This window comes from Hyperolius riggenbachi, chromosome 4, assembly GCF_040937935.1.
Source record: "Hyperolius riggenbachi isolate aHypRig1 chromosome 4, aHypRig1.pri, whole genome shotgun sequence".
Taxonomy (NCBI): domain Eukaryota; kingdom Metazoa; phylum Chordata; class Amphibia; order Anura; family Hyperoliidae; genus Hyperolius; species Hyperolius riggenbachi.
This window is the reverse complement of record NC_090649.1, coordinates 468,435,345-468,452,809: the sequence shown is the minus strand read 5'-3', so window position 1 is coordinate 468,452,809 and position 17,465 is coordinate 468,435,345. Positions and strand designations below refer to the sequence as shown.

The 17,465-nt window shown below is 48.0% G+C and overlaps 1 protein-coding gene across 6 annotated transcripts in view; it reads left to right on the top strand.

Annotated features, from left to right (window-relative positions):
- Window positions 1-17,465, top strand: part of USH2A (usherin) — a 1,078,291-nt gene that overhangs the window by 998,821 nt on the left and 62,005 nt on the right. For all 6 annotated transcript variants that reach the window (XM_068232882.1, XM_068232881.1, XM_068232884.1 and 3 more), the window contains 3 exons: window positions 1,009-1,218; window positions 2,806-3,044; window positions 5,047-5,264. In XM_068232882.1, the coding sequence (XP_068088983.1) occupies window positions 1,009-1,218; window positions 2,806-3,044; window positions 5,047-5,264 (667 nt within the window). The remainder of the gene's footprint in view (window positions 1-1,008; window positions 1,219-2,805; window positions 3,045-5,046; window positions 5,265-17,465) is intronic.

Sequence of the window (17,465 nt, the reverse complement as noted above, 5' to 3'; positions counted from 1 at the left end):
ATCACTCTCGGCGCTCCCCCGTCTCCTGCATAGCGGCAGTCCCTGACAGCTTCCCTTCCCTCCAATCAGTGGGGAGGGAAGGGACGCAGGAGGGGATCGGAGCTATGGAGGAGGCGGGGGAGCGGCGCAGAGTGACAGGACAAAAGTAAACACAGAACGCACAGCGCGGCTGTGAATTATGGGGAGAGCGGAGCGCAGGGGGAATTTAGGGGGGATTGAAATAGCAACAGAGGCTGGGCTGTATAAGCAGACCCAGCCTCTGAGCGCAGATTTCATTCTTAGAACCCCACCTTGGGTTATCTTTAAAAATCACTAGCGATTTGCGTTTTTGCAATTCAGCAATTACAATCGCTCTAGTAGAAAAGGGCCCTTAAGGTAGCCACACACGTTACAATTTTTCTGATTAGTACTTGAACACAGGCACCAGTAGCAGAGTTAAATGTTTAAAATCAGTTTAAGAAGGGAGGCATTGGTGGACTTACCACCTCAAGTAAATTCACAGTAGTTTTATTAGCAAAAACAGCTTTATCCGTAGCTCCAGAATTTTGCAACGCGTTTCACTGGTCTCAGCCCGCTTCCTCAGAAGTAACTGGGAGGATCAAAATAAACCAACGCTATATGTAAAACAGTCCATTGTGACATAAAATGCATAGTAATTTTACCAAATCGCCAGCACGATAATCAACCTAAGAGAAGGTATCGCCCGGGGATACGGAAATCAAGCACATAATTCTTCTATTTATTAAATGGCAAATATTAAGGACCATCACACTTACTGAGTTTGCCATTTAATGAAAATGTCCTTTCACCCGAGGTTGTAGTGTGTGTACAGCTGCCTGCATTGCCGTTTAGCTATTCGTCACGGCGGCTCAATACACCATCTCACGGTTGTCCCCTGCCATCATTGCAAATCTCCTATGGCAAATCACACCCAGTCATTGATGATATATTGACATAAGTATTGTGCTGTACACTTACCATTGCATTACATTTTGCTCCTTGTTGCAGGTGTCGGCAGTGAATTCTGCTGGGAGAACGTCCAGCCTGTGGGCCCGCTGCAGAACCGGACCCACTGCTCCAGAAGGCATACGTGCCCCAATGTTCCATGCAGTGTCCGCCACAGTAGCAGTGGCTAATATCACCCCTCCCAGTAAACCCAATGGCATAGTGACCCTGTACCGCCTCTACTCCAGAGACAGCCAAGGAACGGACACTGTGGTGAGTGCTGATTCTGCCTCCACATACTAGGCTTGGTCAGTGAAACTATTATTCTGAGTTGATGCAAATGTATGCAATGTGGAAGTGGACCAATCTTGAGATCCAAATAACAGAGCTGGTTGGAGAAATGCCACTTTACTCTACTGACTATTATGATCCACTAGGTTTTGTTTAGCCAGTTTTTATTTTCATTGTAAGACAATTTTTTTTAACTGGTCACATGGTCTAAAGGACTGCTTACAAACAAAGGGGACCTCCGCCCAAAATCTTATGAAGCCAGTGGATACAAACAACCATTCAAAACAAATTTGTTGGTTCTAAATTTCCACAGACACATGGGGGTACTTTTGAGCCACAACCAGGCCTGGATTTACCTCACAGGAGCCTGTAGGCACAGGCCCGGCCGAGGCAGAGGCGAGAGAGGCTCCAGCCTCCAGGCGCAGTAGAGAAGGGGACGTACAACTCACTCAGCTATCATTCCCCTATTGTGTTTGAAGAAAAGAAAATGGGATACATGGCAGTAACTGCAAGCCAGATAACTAGAGATTAAGGTGTTGGGGGCCCTGGGGCGCCTCTTAGTCTAATAGCAATCAGTGTGTGATGGCTGGGGTGGGGGGGGATGGGGGCGCACTTTGGTGTCTCAGCCTTGGGTGCTGGAGGACCTTGTGCCAGCTCTGGTCACAGGTCTCCTGTCACCCTAGACTTTGCCCTCCTTGAACCTACAAACCTCCACCAAACTGCATCACAAGTGTGCTGGCTGTCCCAGCTGTCACTTCTCCCTTACTTCCCTTGCCTGTCATAGGTAGCTACAGACGCCCCTTAGCATTAACAATACGCTTCCGCATACCTGGAGCAGGAAGTGACGGCAAGTGCGTGTCACGTCCTGCTTTGCCAGTGGCCAGACAGAGAACACCACGCAGTGGCCTGTTTTTGACGGTGCGGTGCATCGGGCGCGACACACCGCATCGCTAACGCTTGTTTCTAGTCTGAAACCGGCCTTAAAGAGACTCTGAAGTCTCTTTTTTTTACCTTATTTTGTTTAACAATCCTCTTCAGCTTTAAAGCCAGAGTTAAACCGCTGCATCCCCGCAACAGAGGAGTGATTTATTACCAGAGATAAGCCCTGCAAAGCTCCCGGGCTTGCAGGGCTTCACTTCCTCGAAGAGGCAAAGCTTTACACTGTAGCTCTGCCTCCTCCACAGTCAATCTCTGCGGATCGCCGCCTCTTCCCGCCCCTCTCAATCTTCTTTCCCTGAGAGGGGTGGGGAGGAGGCGGAGATCCGCGGAGATTGATTGCGGAGAGGCAGAGCTACAGCTCAAAGCACAGCCTCTCCAGGAAGAAAAGCCCTGCGAGCCAGGGCAGCATGATCTGCGACCTGCAAAGTCGTAGAACTTTGCATGTCGTTTTCTAGGTAATAAATCACACCTCTGCTGCGGGGATGCAACGATTTAACTCTGGCATTAAAGCTGAAGAGGATTGTTAAACAAAATAAGGTAAAAAAAGAGACTTCACAGTCTCTTTAAGGTCAGCTATAGCCAACTCTATCCTCTGGTTATCTGTTTTGTTTTTCATTTTCATTCTTGTAGCTTTCCGAAGGTACATCCAATGTCCAAGTTATATACGGCCTGAAGCCTTTTACCAACTACTCCATCGGGGTTGAGGCCTGCACCTGTCTGTCTTGTTGCAGTTCGGGCCCCGTGGCTCACCTGACAACTCAGCCGGCCCCACCTTCCCACCAGCGACCTCCGCGTGTCACCCTCACGGCTTCAAGGGCAGTGTCACTGCAGTGGAGCCAGCCGCGGTCACCAAATGGCATTATTCAAAGGTAAGTGTTTCATTCCTGTGACATTTAGGAGATACCTTATAATTAATTAGCTAAATGTCATATTTCACTCAAGCGCCGTATAAATTAACCGCTGGCAATGCGTTTTTAATCACTTCCCGCTGCTCCGCCTGCGAGACGTGTGACAGAATCTTTACATTCGAAAGGCAGGTTTGGCCAGGGACATTTGTCTTAATTTGGGAGTCATTTATTTTCAAGTTCATTATTCCACGCAGACAGTAAGACATGTTCGCTGGTGGCTTCATACCAAGAAACGACTTACGGTGTCCTTTTAGCGCTGTGAAGTTAAATATTTCACTTTGAAAATGAAGTTGAAGGATAAGTGAAGTTACGGCATAGGCAAGGCTATGCCTCTATCTCTCCGAGAGTGACCTTAAAGTGAACGTCAATGTAGAGAGGGACCTGGCACTGCTGACACGTGGATTCAAGCAGGGATGGATTTCTCGAAAGGCCCTAAAGGCCCAGGCCTTGGTCAACTGCAGCCCAAGGGGACACCTGGACATGAAAGGGCGTATATACCTATGAAAGAGGAGGTGAAAATGGGAAGGAACACATGAAACTGATGCTCAAGGGAGCTGTTCATTAAATAAAGGGAGTGATGTACATGGATGATACACATGGAAGAGGGGGCTGCACATGGAATGGGAAGGGGCAATGCTGCACAAAAAATGGGAGCCACAACATACTTGGCATAGGGGCACAAAAAGTGTAAATCCAGCCTTGGATTCAAGTGCTCATCACACTAAGGGCTGGTTAACGTGGATGTTGAACCGACAATAATGGCATTTGTCGCTCAAGTGACTGGACAGTGACTGGCAGTACCAGCTTTTTCCATTATTTGCACAAATGCCACGCTCAATCCCGTCCTCTTGTTTGGTCCTGTAGTGTCCAGGTTTGGCAAAACACAGCGCTTATATCCCCTTGCTGGAGTCAATACATGTTGCGGTTACCGAATGCCTGAAGCCGATGCTAAATGCTTCTCAGCTTATTTGCAGAGAAGCATTTAACATTGGCTAAATGCAACATGCCCAAGCGCACGTCTGAAGTGGCCGTTACTCCAAAATCACTAGCACTTCACATCAGGGTTCACCACCTGATCACCAGTGAGGGAAAGAACTCACCCGGCAAGTGTGACCACTATTAGACTGGTCAATACTGGCTCAGGGCACCATGAATCCAATACAGCCCTTGGCTGACCTGCCAAGGTCAAGGGTGACCTGCTGGTGGACCCTGGTGGGAAGTGCAATTGATTTTGAAGTAAGAGTGATGAACACTTGACTACCCTATTTTTATGGGGCCTGCCAAAACCTAATACAGCGCACTCACAGAGGAATTGGACTATTTTTGAAATAGCTTGGAGACTTTTCAGCTCCTGGTTTAATTGGGATATCTGACTAAGTTGTTTAACAGGAAGGATTTCTATTTGGATATTGGGCAATGGCTCAACCTTATATTCACCATCATTATGAAATATATGGAAGGGCAAATAACCTACAGTGGGACTAAAGGCTAATATTAAAAACAGACACTATGGCTAGTCCTTACCAGTTCAGCATTGCCCTGCCTGTTTTGCCACCTTACTAGCCAGAAGCAGGAGCTGGCTAGAATCAGTAGAAGATCTAGAGGCAGAGCTCCAGAATACAACACAGGCACCTGAGAGGGTTGGAGGCAGCACACCACTGCACAATGTATCAAAGCAGTTCTGTGGAGTACGATGTAAAGGGCACTGCTGAACTAGTCAGCACTAGCCCTACTGTGGTTAAGTTATTTTGAAACCCGTCCATATCAACTAGACCTATCAGCTCTAGTCTTGTACCATATCGATATCCTTCTCAATATTAGGTTGGAACAGGACAAGAATACACTCAAAATACGATCTGCATGGGAATAAATAAAATATATCACTGTAGATTTTTGTTTATTATTCAGCTATTTATAAGTCATTGTATAGCATGTACCATGTGTGCTTGTTTTCTATCATTAGGTATGAAGTTCATCTCCAGGCCATCTGCCCTCCATCCAGCAGTATGATTGGAAGGACGTGTACACAAGGACCGGTGGAAGTTCTGTGCTCAGGAACAGAAGAGGCCTGTGACATTGCATACCTCCAGCCATTCACCACCTACAGCATGCGAGTTACCAGCTACAATTCAGAAGGAAGCACCAGCTCTGAATGGATCAACTGCACAACCTTAAAAGAAAGTAAGTTGGGACAGGAAGTCCAGTTCGTTGGTCATGTGTGGTTTTAGGTGTTCTGGTCAGAGTCTGTCACCAATAGTAGATATGGGCGATCACAGGTTGGGGAACCTTAGTGGCCTCTAAGATTTTACTAAAGCACTCACCAAGGGACCAGGGTCTAGGGTTGATGAACCGCTATTCCTAGTGGCCTTTGGATAGATGTGATCACCTCGTTGTGGCCCTGGGATTGCCCCACAGGGAAAACAGATCCATAAGAGGGAAGCACCAGAACGATTGAGGTCAGAACTGCGCTCGTTGTCCCCCCCCCCCTTCCCTGCATTGCAACACAGCACGTCATCAGCTAAGCAGCTGACACGCTTGTTTTGCAGCCCGGCCCAGCGATGTAGCTCAAGGGGATCAGCTCCTGATCCCCGACCGGCGACATCAGTTGGGCATGTGTACAAGCCCTTAGCCCTCCTTATCCTATGTCTTAACTTATGATTTTTTTTCTCATGAGCTATCTTTCCCTCCTTACTTTGTCACAGTGGTGGGGCTTGCGTGAATAAGTGATTTTGAGAGCTATGCCGGCGGTAGCTTAGCTACTGCTAGGGCCTCCCTAGCCGGACAGGTTAACCCCTTCCTGACCGCCTAATGCCGATAGGCATCAGGAAGTTGGCAGCCCCAGGACCGACTAACGCCGATTGGCGTCAAGTCCTGGAGCTGCAGTTTAGTAGAGAACGCGCATGCTCCGCTCCCTAATCAGCCTGCTAGCTGCGATCGTGGCTAGCAGGCCATTAGTAAACAAAAGGGGAATGGAATCCCGTTTGCTTACAACCTTACAACGCTGCTATCTAGTGCAGCACTGTTCAAGGGATACAGCCGAGTGGCTGTCCCTCAGAACAGCTGGGAATCGAAGCCCTCTCATAGGCTGGTGTCTATTAGTGTTGGGCGAACAGTGTTCGCCACTGTTCGGGTTCTGCAGAACATCACCCTGTTCGGGTGATGTTCGAGTTCGGCCGAACACCTGATGGTGTTCGGCCTTTTAAGTTCGGGTTCGGCCCGAACTATTGAATGGCCGCCGACAGGGCCAAACAGGGCCCCTGTTCGGCCGAACAGGGCCCTGTTCGCCCGAACATGCCGCAATACGGCCCCCCTATGGGGTCGCAGGCATAAGGGGGGAGCATGCCCCGATCGCGGGGGGGGTCGGAAATTCCCCCCACCCCCTCCGCTAGCGCTCCCCCCTCTGCCCGCTTCCCCATACAAAAGTTTAAGGAAAGTACCTGCGGTAGTGGATGGCCTGGCAGTGGCACTGTGGAGTGAGGAGGAGGAGTCCGGAGAGTGACGCGTTGAGGGAGGCCGGGCAGCGGGCGTGAGGTCAGAGAAAGGGCGGAAGTACCACAAGGGTACTACCACTGAACCGCCCGCTGCCCGGCCTCCCTCAACACGTCACTCTCCGGACTCCTCCTCCTCACTCCACAGTGCCACTGCCAGGCCATCCACTACCGCAGGTACTTTCCTTAAACTTTTGTTTAAGGAACAATCGGGGCATGCTCCCCCCTTATGCCTGCGACCCCATAGGGCCCCCAAAAGCGGGATGTTCGGGAAGTTCGGGGTTCGGCCAGAACATGCCGAACATCTCGGCCATGTTCGGCGAACTTTCCCGAACCCGAACATCCAGGTGTTCGCCCATCACTAGTGTCTATGAGAGGCGGAGAAGAGGACGGATCACCATTCTATTCGATTCAGGACAGGGCAGGGGGGCGGTAAGGAGAGGGAGGGGGGAGGGAAAGTCAGGCACTGTAAGCCTGATAAAAAAAATGAAGGAACGAAGGAGCGATAAGACACCTCCAAAAGAATGTCCTGTTAAGGACAATAAAAGGAGGTAAGATTCATTTGTGTGCTTCTGCTTTGTATGGCTGTGCAGCAACCTGACAGAGCTGCACAGCCCTGTGTTCTGAAAAATGGCCTGGTCACTGGGGAAGGGGGGGGGGGGGGGAAGGGGGGGTTGCGTAAGCCTGTGGGCCTGAAGTGGTTAGAGGCTATATTCCAGACTAAATTGGATACCCTGGCCCTCCTAGTCTGGAGGTTGGGCAATAGGCTAACAACCTGTTCCTGTAAAAACCTAACCGTTAAGAAACCTTCAGAGAAGCCTCGGAAATTGGGATAGGGCAGAAAACGGAAGGAGGCCAAGGCTCAAATTGGGCTGTAGCGCCATTGGAGGAGGATCTGTTTATCTCACTAATTATTCCTCTTTCTAGTTTAAGTGAAACAAAAGTAAGGTGAGGTATTGCATGAGATACATTTTGTGAATCGACCCCCATGATTATTTCATCGAGATGAAACCACAGCTTTGGCTGTGTACACAGTTAGAGAGCAATAACAATGCAGCTTTTCAATCTTTTTGGCCATTATAACTAGAGGATAACTACAGGAGGGCAAGAAACAACCACAACTGGGAACTAAGAGTCACCAAAAAGAGGACTATGCTGAAAGGTTGAAACACAAACTCTCCTCAAACGACTTACTTGCTGTCCAGAAAGGGCTCAAGACTGCCACCAACTACTGGCCCCCTCAACATGCAGCACCTAGCACTGAGCTAGCCAAGAAATGCAATAATTTCTTCTGCAGGTTCAAGAACCAGGTGCCATCTGTGGGGCATCCAAACAATTTGTCCCACCTTGCCTTTGCCGACAATGTCCTAAATCTAAACTCACCCCCTCCAGTTGTGAGTGAGGCCTGTTCTGTGCCACCTTTTAATATTAAAAACTAGGAAAGGCTAAGGCCTTGACGGAGTGTCACCTACCTGCCTGAAAACTTGTTCACAGCAGCTCGTTCTTATTCTTTCCTCTATCTACACCAAATCCCTACAGGAGGGCAAAGTCTTTCTGGTGCATCAAAAGGTCCACCATCATCACCATCCTAATAACCTCAAGCTAGTGGCCCTCACTCTGTGATGATGAAAACCTTTGAAAGAGTAGTTCTGTCCCTCCTTAAAGTGAACCTCCGGACTAAAAATCGACTCAGCAGCACTAAAAAGGCCTGGTGTTTCTTTAACAGTTTCACAGCATCAGAACTTTGTTTCTCTTCTACAAGCCTCATTTTTAGCTGCACAGAAGAAAACTGCCCGGGCTTTTTTCCCCTGATGCTGTGCAAAGCATGATGGGATTTCTGATTTTGTTGTTCTCGTTCCGCTGTTTTGGTGCAATTTTTTTTTTTTTTACATTTTGAATTTGACATTTGAAGCCTAGTGTGTGCAGTTGGGAGGGGTAATCAGGACACAGGACAGTTGGAACTGTGTCTCCTGCTCCTTGTCACCTCCTTTCAACCAAAAAGATGGCTGCCCCCATGACAAAGATGGCAGCCCCCATGAATCACAAACATTTGCCTGTTCTTTTAAAACAGGGTGGGTAAGAGATTATATTACCTATCTATTCTAATTAACATAACTAATGTAACTTGATGACAGTATGTTTTTTTAGGCTGAAGTTCCCCTTTAAGCTCTCCACATTGGCCCAAATGTACCTGTATCAGTTCACGTACAGAGAAACATCAACATCGGCCTGGAGTTTATTAGCAACTACCTGGACATATTGGACTCATACGCCAGAATTTTTCTTCTTGACTTTAGCTTGGTTTTTAATACTATTTCCCCCCACATACTATAGGAACATCTTGCCACACTCAAGGTCCATTCTATCCTTCACCTGTGGATAATGGACTTCTTCACCAACAGGTTTTAAATCATGGGTGCTATCTCCTCACAACTGAGGGGTTAATAATACAGGTGCCCCACAAGGCTGCATCCTGTCACCGATCCTGTACTCCCTATATAGAAATAACTGCAGATGCATGACAAACTCAAGGTTATCGAATTGTCTGATGACACCAACATCGTTGGCCTTGTCACCAAAAATGATGTGCAGGCCTACCATCAGCAGGTAAATAGAATATGCCACTAGTGTAGAGAGAACAGGCTGCCTGGTCCTCCACACAGCCAAAACTGTTGAGATGATCATCGACTTCGGGAAGCATGCCCCCACCCCACCTCCAATCTACATTGACGGCATGGAAGAGTACCCTGCATCCGTCTCCTGGGCAAAACCATCTCCAACAACTTGAACTGGAAGGCCAGCACCACCTCTACCCAGAAGAAGCTGAAGAAGTTTGGTATGGCCCAGGGGCCACTGATGAGCTTCTACTCCACCACTATTAAATCAGAATTTGTCCTCTGTTATTCTATCCTGATCTAATATGCTGGCTCCTCTGCCAGCGACAGACAAAAACTAAACAGCTGTCAATTTAGCCCAGTCCAATGGTTAGTTTAGGTGGAGCAATATACTATTGATTGGTTTCCATCCATGTGCTCATTAGAGAAAGCCATACAAATTTCATAAACAAACCTACATCCAGCAAAGGTCTGATTCTCATTTATCTCCATCAAATTAATTCAGGCATCATTTTGAACGGCCAAGTCCTTGGCACGAGCGCAAAGTGGCTTTCCTCAGTTTTAGCATGAACAGAGTCATCCCCCGTAATAAACAAGTGGGCGCGGGTATTGATTGATGAGTCAGCAAAATAAATTATTATTCACAAATTGCTTTTTAGGAGGCGTTTTAACAATCCGGAAACATGCTAATGGCCGCCGGGAAAAAAAAGGAGACAAATTAGAGACTGACACAGCCGCATAATTCACGTGCCAAGCAGACCACTTTAACAAAATATTTATTTACTTCATAAAGTCCTCTTCACACCATCGTCATAAATACTCAGCTTGTCTGGCGTTGTTTATCTGGGAAAATGTAGCTGGCTCTACTAATTAATACAGATAATTTATATTTATTTAGGTGGTCAAAAAACCTGTTCCCATAGCAACAGGCTAAATATTTCATCTTCAGCCATAATGGATACAACAAGAGCCTGTACAGACAGGAAAGATAGACAAGACTCGGAACATTTATATTGCGCTTTTCTCTTGGCGGACTCAAAGCGCCAAGCTGCAGCCACTAGGGAGCGCTCAGTAGGCAGTAGCAGTGTTAGGGAGTCTTGCCCAGTGTCTTAGGTTAGGCAGTCTTGCCACTGAATAGGTGCTGTCTTAATGAACAGGAAGAGCCCAGATTCGAACCCTGGTTTCCTGTGTCCGAGGCAGAGCCCTTAACCAGTACATTATACAGATACTGCAAACTCGAGCAGTATAAAAGGCTCCCTGCAGAACATCAGGGCGAAGTATGAAAATATAATTAGAAAGTTAGAGAATAAAGAAGTCTAATGGTCTCCAGTCCACCATTTCTTCACACTCTGGAGCTCTTCTCCCAAAGTGTTGCTATTGTAGCAGTACTACGGACACAACAGAATTCTGTTCCTGGTTGGAACCATGTCTCCCACAGTTTAAGGCTAAATACTAATGCAATTTCTTCCCTTAACTTTTTTTTTCTTTCATCCTCCAATCGCTGAGTCACCTCAGCCTTGCTTGTAAACATGGGTGAGCAGAGGATCATGTTTCAGCTAGGCAGGGAAATAAAGGGAAGAGAAGGAATATATTATAGATAAAAAGAACCCCCAGCATGCAACTGAATGGCAATGGCAATTAAAAGGCCAGTGCTCCTAAGGTATGTGATAACTATAAACCATAACAGCAGAAAAAGTTTTGAATGCAGGATTAGCATCTGTATCACTTAATACACTAACACCAGTTGCTGTTGAAATGTGATTTTTATGGTGACAATACAGCTTTAAGCAAACCATTGATTACTACAGTACAGGATCAAAATGCAGCCAGTTGAGTAGTGATCAATTCACCACATTGAAGCGTTCCATCTCAGTCAGACTTCTGCTGGAAAAATCTGATTGAAAATGGCAATATTTAGTAGAACAAAAATCTAATATATTGAACTCACTTCCACAGGAAAATATGCTGATGCACATCAAATCCCGACAGACTTTGTGTTGGGTGCCAGTGTGTCCCCACTAGTTAGTGATGTCACCGTAGCGTGACAGCAGGAGATACTAGAGACCTGGAGGAGGTGTAAGAGTGCCAAATGTGCATGGCTAGCGAATTTCTGTTTATCCATTTGCCATTTATTTGTAGATTCTTTTTTTATTATTATTATTATTATTATTTCTTTTTTAATGTTGTGACATTGCATTGGACTGTTAAAAGATAGTGAAGTTCCATCCTAAAGGATACCTGTACCGAACTATATTTTTTCAAATTAAAGGATTATGATAGTAAAAAAAAATCCAAATATGTAAAATACATGTGTTCACATACACAGGAAATACATTTCTTCTAGCGTGAAATACACTATATATATATATATATATATATATATATATATATATATATATATATATACACACCGGTATATTACTTTTCTCCTATGTTGCTTTCGCTTACAGTAGACAGTAAAAATCTGATAGGTCTGACAGGTTTTGGACTTCTCCACCTTCTCAAAAGGGGATTCTAAGGGTTTCCTTTATTTTTTACAAAAGCATTCCTTGGAAAGGATCTATACAAAAATGTCGTTGGCAAGCCTGCCAACCCATTTGCACACTAGTTTGGCAGGTTGACTGCGTAATTGCTGTTCACTAAGTGCTTTTGAAGATAAAGTAATCCCTTATGAATCCCCCCAGATTTGTATTGCCCACTGTATGCGACAGCAACATAGGAGAAAAAAAATATAGTGCATTTTAGTCCGGGATATATGCAGGGCCGGTTCTAGCTCCAATGGGGCTCTGGGGCAAAAAGTAACTTGGGGGCCCTCCTGACCACCTCTTTCCCCCCTCCTCCCGCTTTCTTTACTGCGCTGCCGTGGTTAGTTCCCATCAATATAGATAGCCAGATGTGCCCTAAGGGTGAGGTTGCCCTCCCCCAGTATAGCTAGCCAAATGTACCCCCAACTATTATGTAGCCCCCAGTATGGATAGTCAGATGTGTCCCCCAGGATTATGTAGCCCCCCCAGTATAGATAACAAGATGTGTCCCCAGGAATAGTTAGCTCCCCTCAGTACAGATAGCCAGATGTACCCCCAAATATTACGTAGCGCCCCCCCCCCCCCAAGTATAGAGAGCTAGGTGTGCCTCTGGTGATTAGGTAGCCCCCCCCCACAGTAAAGATAGGCAGGTGTGCCCCCCAGAATAAGGTAATGCCTCCCAAATATAAATCCATAGCTGTACCCCCTAATAATAGTCTCCCCCTAGTATAGATAGCCAGATGCCCCCGTTTTTAGAACCTTCTCCCTTCCCCTGCCATATGCAGAGTGATGCCAGTGGAAGTGACAATAACACTTACCTATCAGCGCCGTCAGGGACTTCTGCAAGTCTTCTCCTTGTCGCACAGTTCCGTTTCTCCTTCCTGACTCCTCTAGTGGCACAGTAGTGAGAGGAGCCACTAGGGGGCAGCAGAGAGGAGACATGGAACTGTGCGACAAGGAGAAGACTTGCAGAAGTTCCTGACAGCGCTGACAGGTGAGTTTATGCTTCCGCCCGCATCACTCTGCATATGGGCAGGCGAGGAAGGGGGGTGGGGCTTTCCCTGCCTACAGCTGCTTCCCCTAATGCCACAGTGCCGGCAGCGCGGCCAGATAAAGTAAATTTTTAACTGTGAAAATGGGACAGGCTTGGGGGGCTCTCTGGGCTCTGGGCCCCGGGGGTGATTGCCACCATTGCCTTAAGTGTAGTGCCGGCCATGGATATATGTATTTTAATTTTTTTTTTTGCAATAGTGGTCCTTTAAACACAAGGGTATATTTACATGAATGGTACAAACCTCTGTGCACTCTTAGCTGCTTGGTCTGCTCCCCTTGGTCCTCATAATTAGTGTTGGGCGAACAGTGTTCGCCACTGTTCGGGTTCTGCAGAACATCACCCTGTTCGGGTGATGTTCGAGTTCGGCCGAACACCTGACGGTGCTCGGCCAAACCGTTCGGCCATATGGCCGAACTAAGAGCGCATGGCCGAACGTTCCCCGAACGTTCGGCTAGCGCTGTGATTGGCCGAACGGGTCACGTGGTTCGGACCCGAACGCGCTCTGATTGGCCGAACTGTCACGTGGTTCGGGTAAATAAATACCCGAACCACGTCATATCTCCGCCATTTGTCTGTGGGTTTAGCTTTGGGTAGGCAGGCAGGGTAGTTCGCGCTCCAGCCACGCTAGCCAGGGTCCCCCCCAGTCATTGTGTGTCGCTGCTGGGAATAGTAGTACACCGCTCGCTCAGCATTCTGTTTACTGCCACTCTGTGTACCTCGCTCAGCCACACTATATAGCATTCTGTTTACTGCCACTCTGTGTCTGCTGGGAATAGTAGTACACCGCTTGCTCAGCCACACTATATAGCATTCTGTTTACTGCCACTCTGTGTACCTCGCTCAGCCACACTATATAGCATTCTGTTTACTGCCACTCTGTGTCTGCTGGGAATAGTGGTACACCGCTCGCTCAGCCACACTATATAGCATTCTGTTCACTGTTCTGTGTCTGCTTGGAATAGTGGTACACCGCTCGTTCAGCCACACTATATAGCATTCTGTGTACTGTTCTGTGTCTGCTGGGAACAGTAGTACACCGCTCGTTCAGCCACACTATATAGCATTCTGTGTACTGTTCTGTGTCTGCTGGGAACAGTAGTACACCGCTCGCTCAGCCACACTATATAGCATTCTGTTCACTGTTCTGTGTCTGCTGGGAATAGTGGTACACCGCTCGCTCAGCCACACTATATAGCATTCTGTTCACTGTTCTGTGTCTGCTGGGAATAGTGGTACACCGCTCGCTCAGCCACACTATATAGCATTCTGTTTACTGTTCTGTGTCTGCTGGGAACAGTAGTACACCGCTCGCTCAGCCAGAGTATATAGCATTGTGTTTACTGCCACTCTGTGTACACCGCTCAGCCAGACTATATACCATTGTTTACTGACACTCTGTGTACACCACTCAGCCACACTATATACCATTGTTTACTGACACTCTGTGTACACCGCTCAGCCAGACTATATACCATTGTTTACTGCCACTCTGATTCTGCTGGGAACAGTAGTACACCGCTCGCTCAGCCAGACTATATACCATTGTTTACTGACACTCTGTGTACACCGCTCAGCCAGACTATATACCATTGTTTACTGACACTCTGTGTACACCACTCAGCCACACTATATACCATTGTTTACTGACACTCTGTGTACACCGCTCAGCCAGACTATATACCATTGTTTACTGCCACTCTGATTCTGCTGGGAACAGTAGTACACCGCTCGCTCAGCCAGACTATATACCATTGTTTACTGACACTATATAGCAGACTATATAGCATTGTGTGTACACCGCTCAGCCAGACTATATGCCATTGTTTACTGACACTCTGTGTACACCGCTCAGCCAGACTATATACCATTGTTTACTGACACTCTGTGTACACCGCTCAGCCAGACTATATACCATTGTTTACTGCCACTCTGATTCTGCTGGGAACAGTAGTACACCGCTCGCTCAGCCAGACTATATACCATTGTTTACTGACACTCTGTGTACACCGCTCAGCCAGACTATATACCATTGTTTACTGCCACTCTGATTCTGCTGGGAACAGTAGTACACCGCTCGCTCAGCCAGACTATATACCATTGTTTACTGACACTATATAGCAGACTATATAGCATTGTGTGTACACCGCTCAGCCAGACTATATACCATTGTTTACTGACACTCTGTGTACACCGCTCAGCCAGACTATATACCATTGTTTACTGCCACTCTGATTCTGCTGGGAACAGTAGTACACCGCTCGCTCAGCCAGACTATATAGCATTGTGTTTACTGCCACTCTGTGTACACCGCTCAGCCACACTATATAGCATTGCGTACTCTGCCAGTCAGTGTGTATATTGCTGGGATCAGTAATACTCCACTCACCGTCAACCACTATATGAGCTCAACATGAGTTCCCCAGAGACCTCCGCTGTGAGCAGCACTCCCAACAACAGCAACAGCCAACGCCCCACGCAAGCTATAACATCCACCCCAGCAGCCAGTGGTCAGCAGCAGCCCTCCCCGGAGGAGAACGTTGTGTCCATCAGTCCGTCGCCAGAGCGATTAATGAGGGCTGCCATTGAGGAGATGATGGGGCCTGATGTGGAGGAGGAGGTCTGGCTCAGGCCAGCATCCCAAGTTAATGTTGAGGACGATGAGGGGTCTGTGTCTGGGGATGTTGGGGTGGCAGAGGTGGTGGGTGGGTCAGACTCAGGAGAAGAGTTGTATGATGAGGATGATGATCGGGACCATCTGTATGTGCCTCAGAGTCCGACCCCGGAAAACATGTTGTATCGTGTGTTTAGGTACTAAAATCTGCGTTCCCTCCCAGTAGTGTTGGGCGAACAGTGTTTGCCACTGTTTGGGTTCTGCAGAACATCACCCTGTTCGGGGTGACTATATAGCAGACTATATAGCATTGTGTTTAATGCCACTCTGTGTACACGGCTCAGCCACACTATATAGCATTGTGTTTACTTCCACTCTGTGTCTGCTGGGAACAGTAGTACACCGCTCACCCGCCACTGTATAGCATTGTGCTCTGTGTCACTGCTGACAATAGTGGTACACCGCTCACCCACCACTGTATAGCATTTCTGTACTGCCACTGTACTGCTGCCAGTCAGCGTGTACTTTAAGGATAAGTGAAATGAGGAAGAAATCCGGTGAAAGAGGGAGGGGCAAGGGAAGAGGTGTTTCCCCTGACGGTTCACGTACAGGCCACAGGGGAGCACCCAAGAAAACCCACTCAATACTGCCCATGTTGTCCAGGACAACAACCCTCACAGATCCAAAAGAACAGGACCAGATAATTACTTGGATGACCTCTCAAGCGTCCAGCAGTGGGTTAAGCAGCACCAGCACATCACGCACGAGGTCCGAGTCCTCAGCCAGTTAAAGTCTGGGCTTTCTTTGAAGACTGCACTGAGGATGTTACCATGGCGATTTGCAAGGTGTGCAAGACCCGCCTGAGCAGGGGGAAAAGTATTAACAACCTCTCCACCACCAGCATGAGCCGCCACATTCTATCCAAACATCCCACTCTGTGGGCAAACGCGGCAGGACAGGGTACCACCAGCAACACTGCCTCCCTTGGGTTCACCAGACTCACCACCAGACCCGCCTCAGCAGCAGCAGTAGCCCAGCCATTGCGTGGTTCACAACATTCACAAACATCAGACGATGCTGACACTGTCACTTTCCGGACTAGTGCTCTTGAGGTCTCCCAGTGTTCATCAAACACAACAACCAACAGCCCTTCGGTGTGCAGCGCTACGGTTGAGTTGTCTGTTTCTGAGATGTTTGAGCACAAGAGGAAATTGCCAGCAAATGACCCCCGGGCCGTGGCAGTAACAGCCAGCCAGCATAGCCAAGCTTCTGGCCTGCGAAATGCTGCCATATCGAGTGGTGGAGACAAACAGCTTCAAGGGCATGATGTCAGTGGCCATCCCACGTTACGTGGTTCCCAGCCGCTACCACTTTGCGCGCTCTGCAGTGCCTGAGTTGCATGAGCACGTGGTCAGCTAAATAACCCGAAGCTTGAAGAATGCCGTTGCCTGCAAGGTTCACCTCACCACTGACACCTGGACGAGTGCGTTCGGCCAGGGTCGATACATCTCCCTTACCGCGCACTGGGTGAACCTTGTGGAGCCTGGCAGCGATTCCTCACCTGCTACGGCGCGGGTGTTGCCCACGCCGCAAACAGCTGGATAACAACAGCAGCACCTACCTCTCTGACTCCTTCTCCTCCAACGCATCTCAAAGCTGTACCTCATCCGGAAATGCTAACCCAGCACCAGCAGCAGTAGGATCGTGGAAGCAGTGCAGCACAGCTGTTGGCATGCGTCAGCAAGCGTTGCTGAAGCTGATCTGCCTTGGGGATAAGCAGCACACAGGGGAGGAAATTTGGAGGGGAATAAAGGAACAGACGGATTTGTGGCTGGCACCGCTGGACCTGAAACCGGGCATGAAGCTAGACACCTGGCACGAACTGGCAATGTACGCAATAGAGGTGCTGGCTTGCCCGGCAGCCAGCGTTATGTCGGAACGCTGTTTCAGTGCTGCCGGAGGCATCATCACAGATCGGCGTATCCGCCTCTCCACAGAAAATGCAGACCGTCTGACTCAAATTAAAATGAATCAATCCTGGATTGGAAACGACTACGCAACACTCCTGGACCCCAACCAAGTAACATGA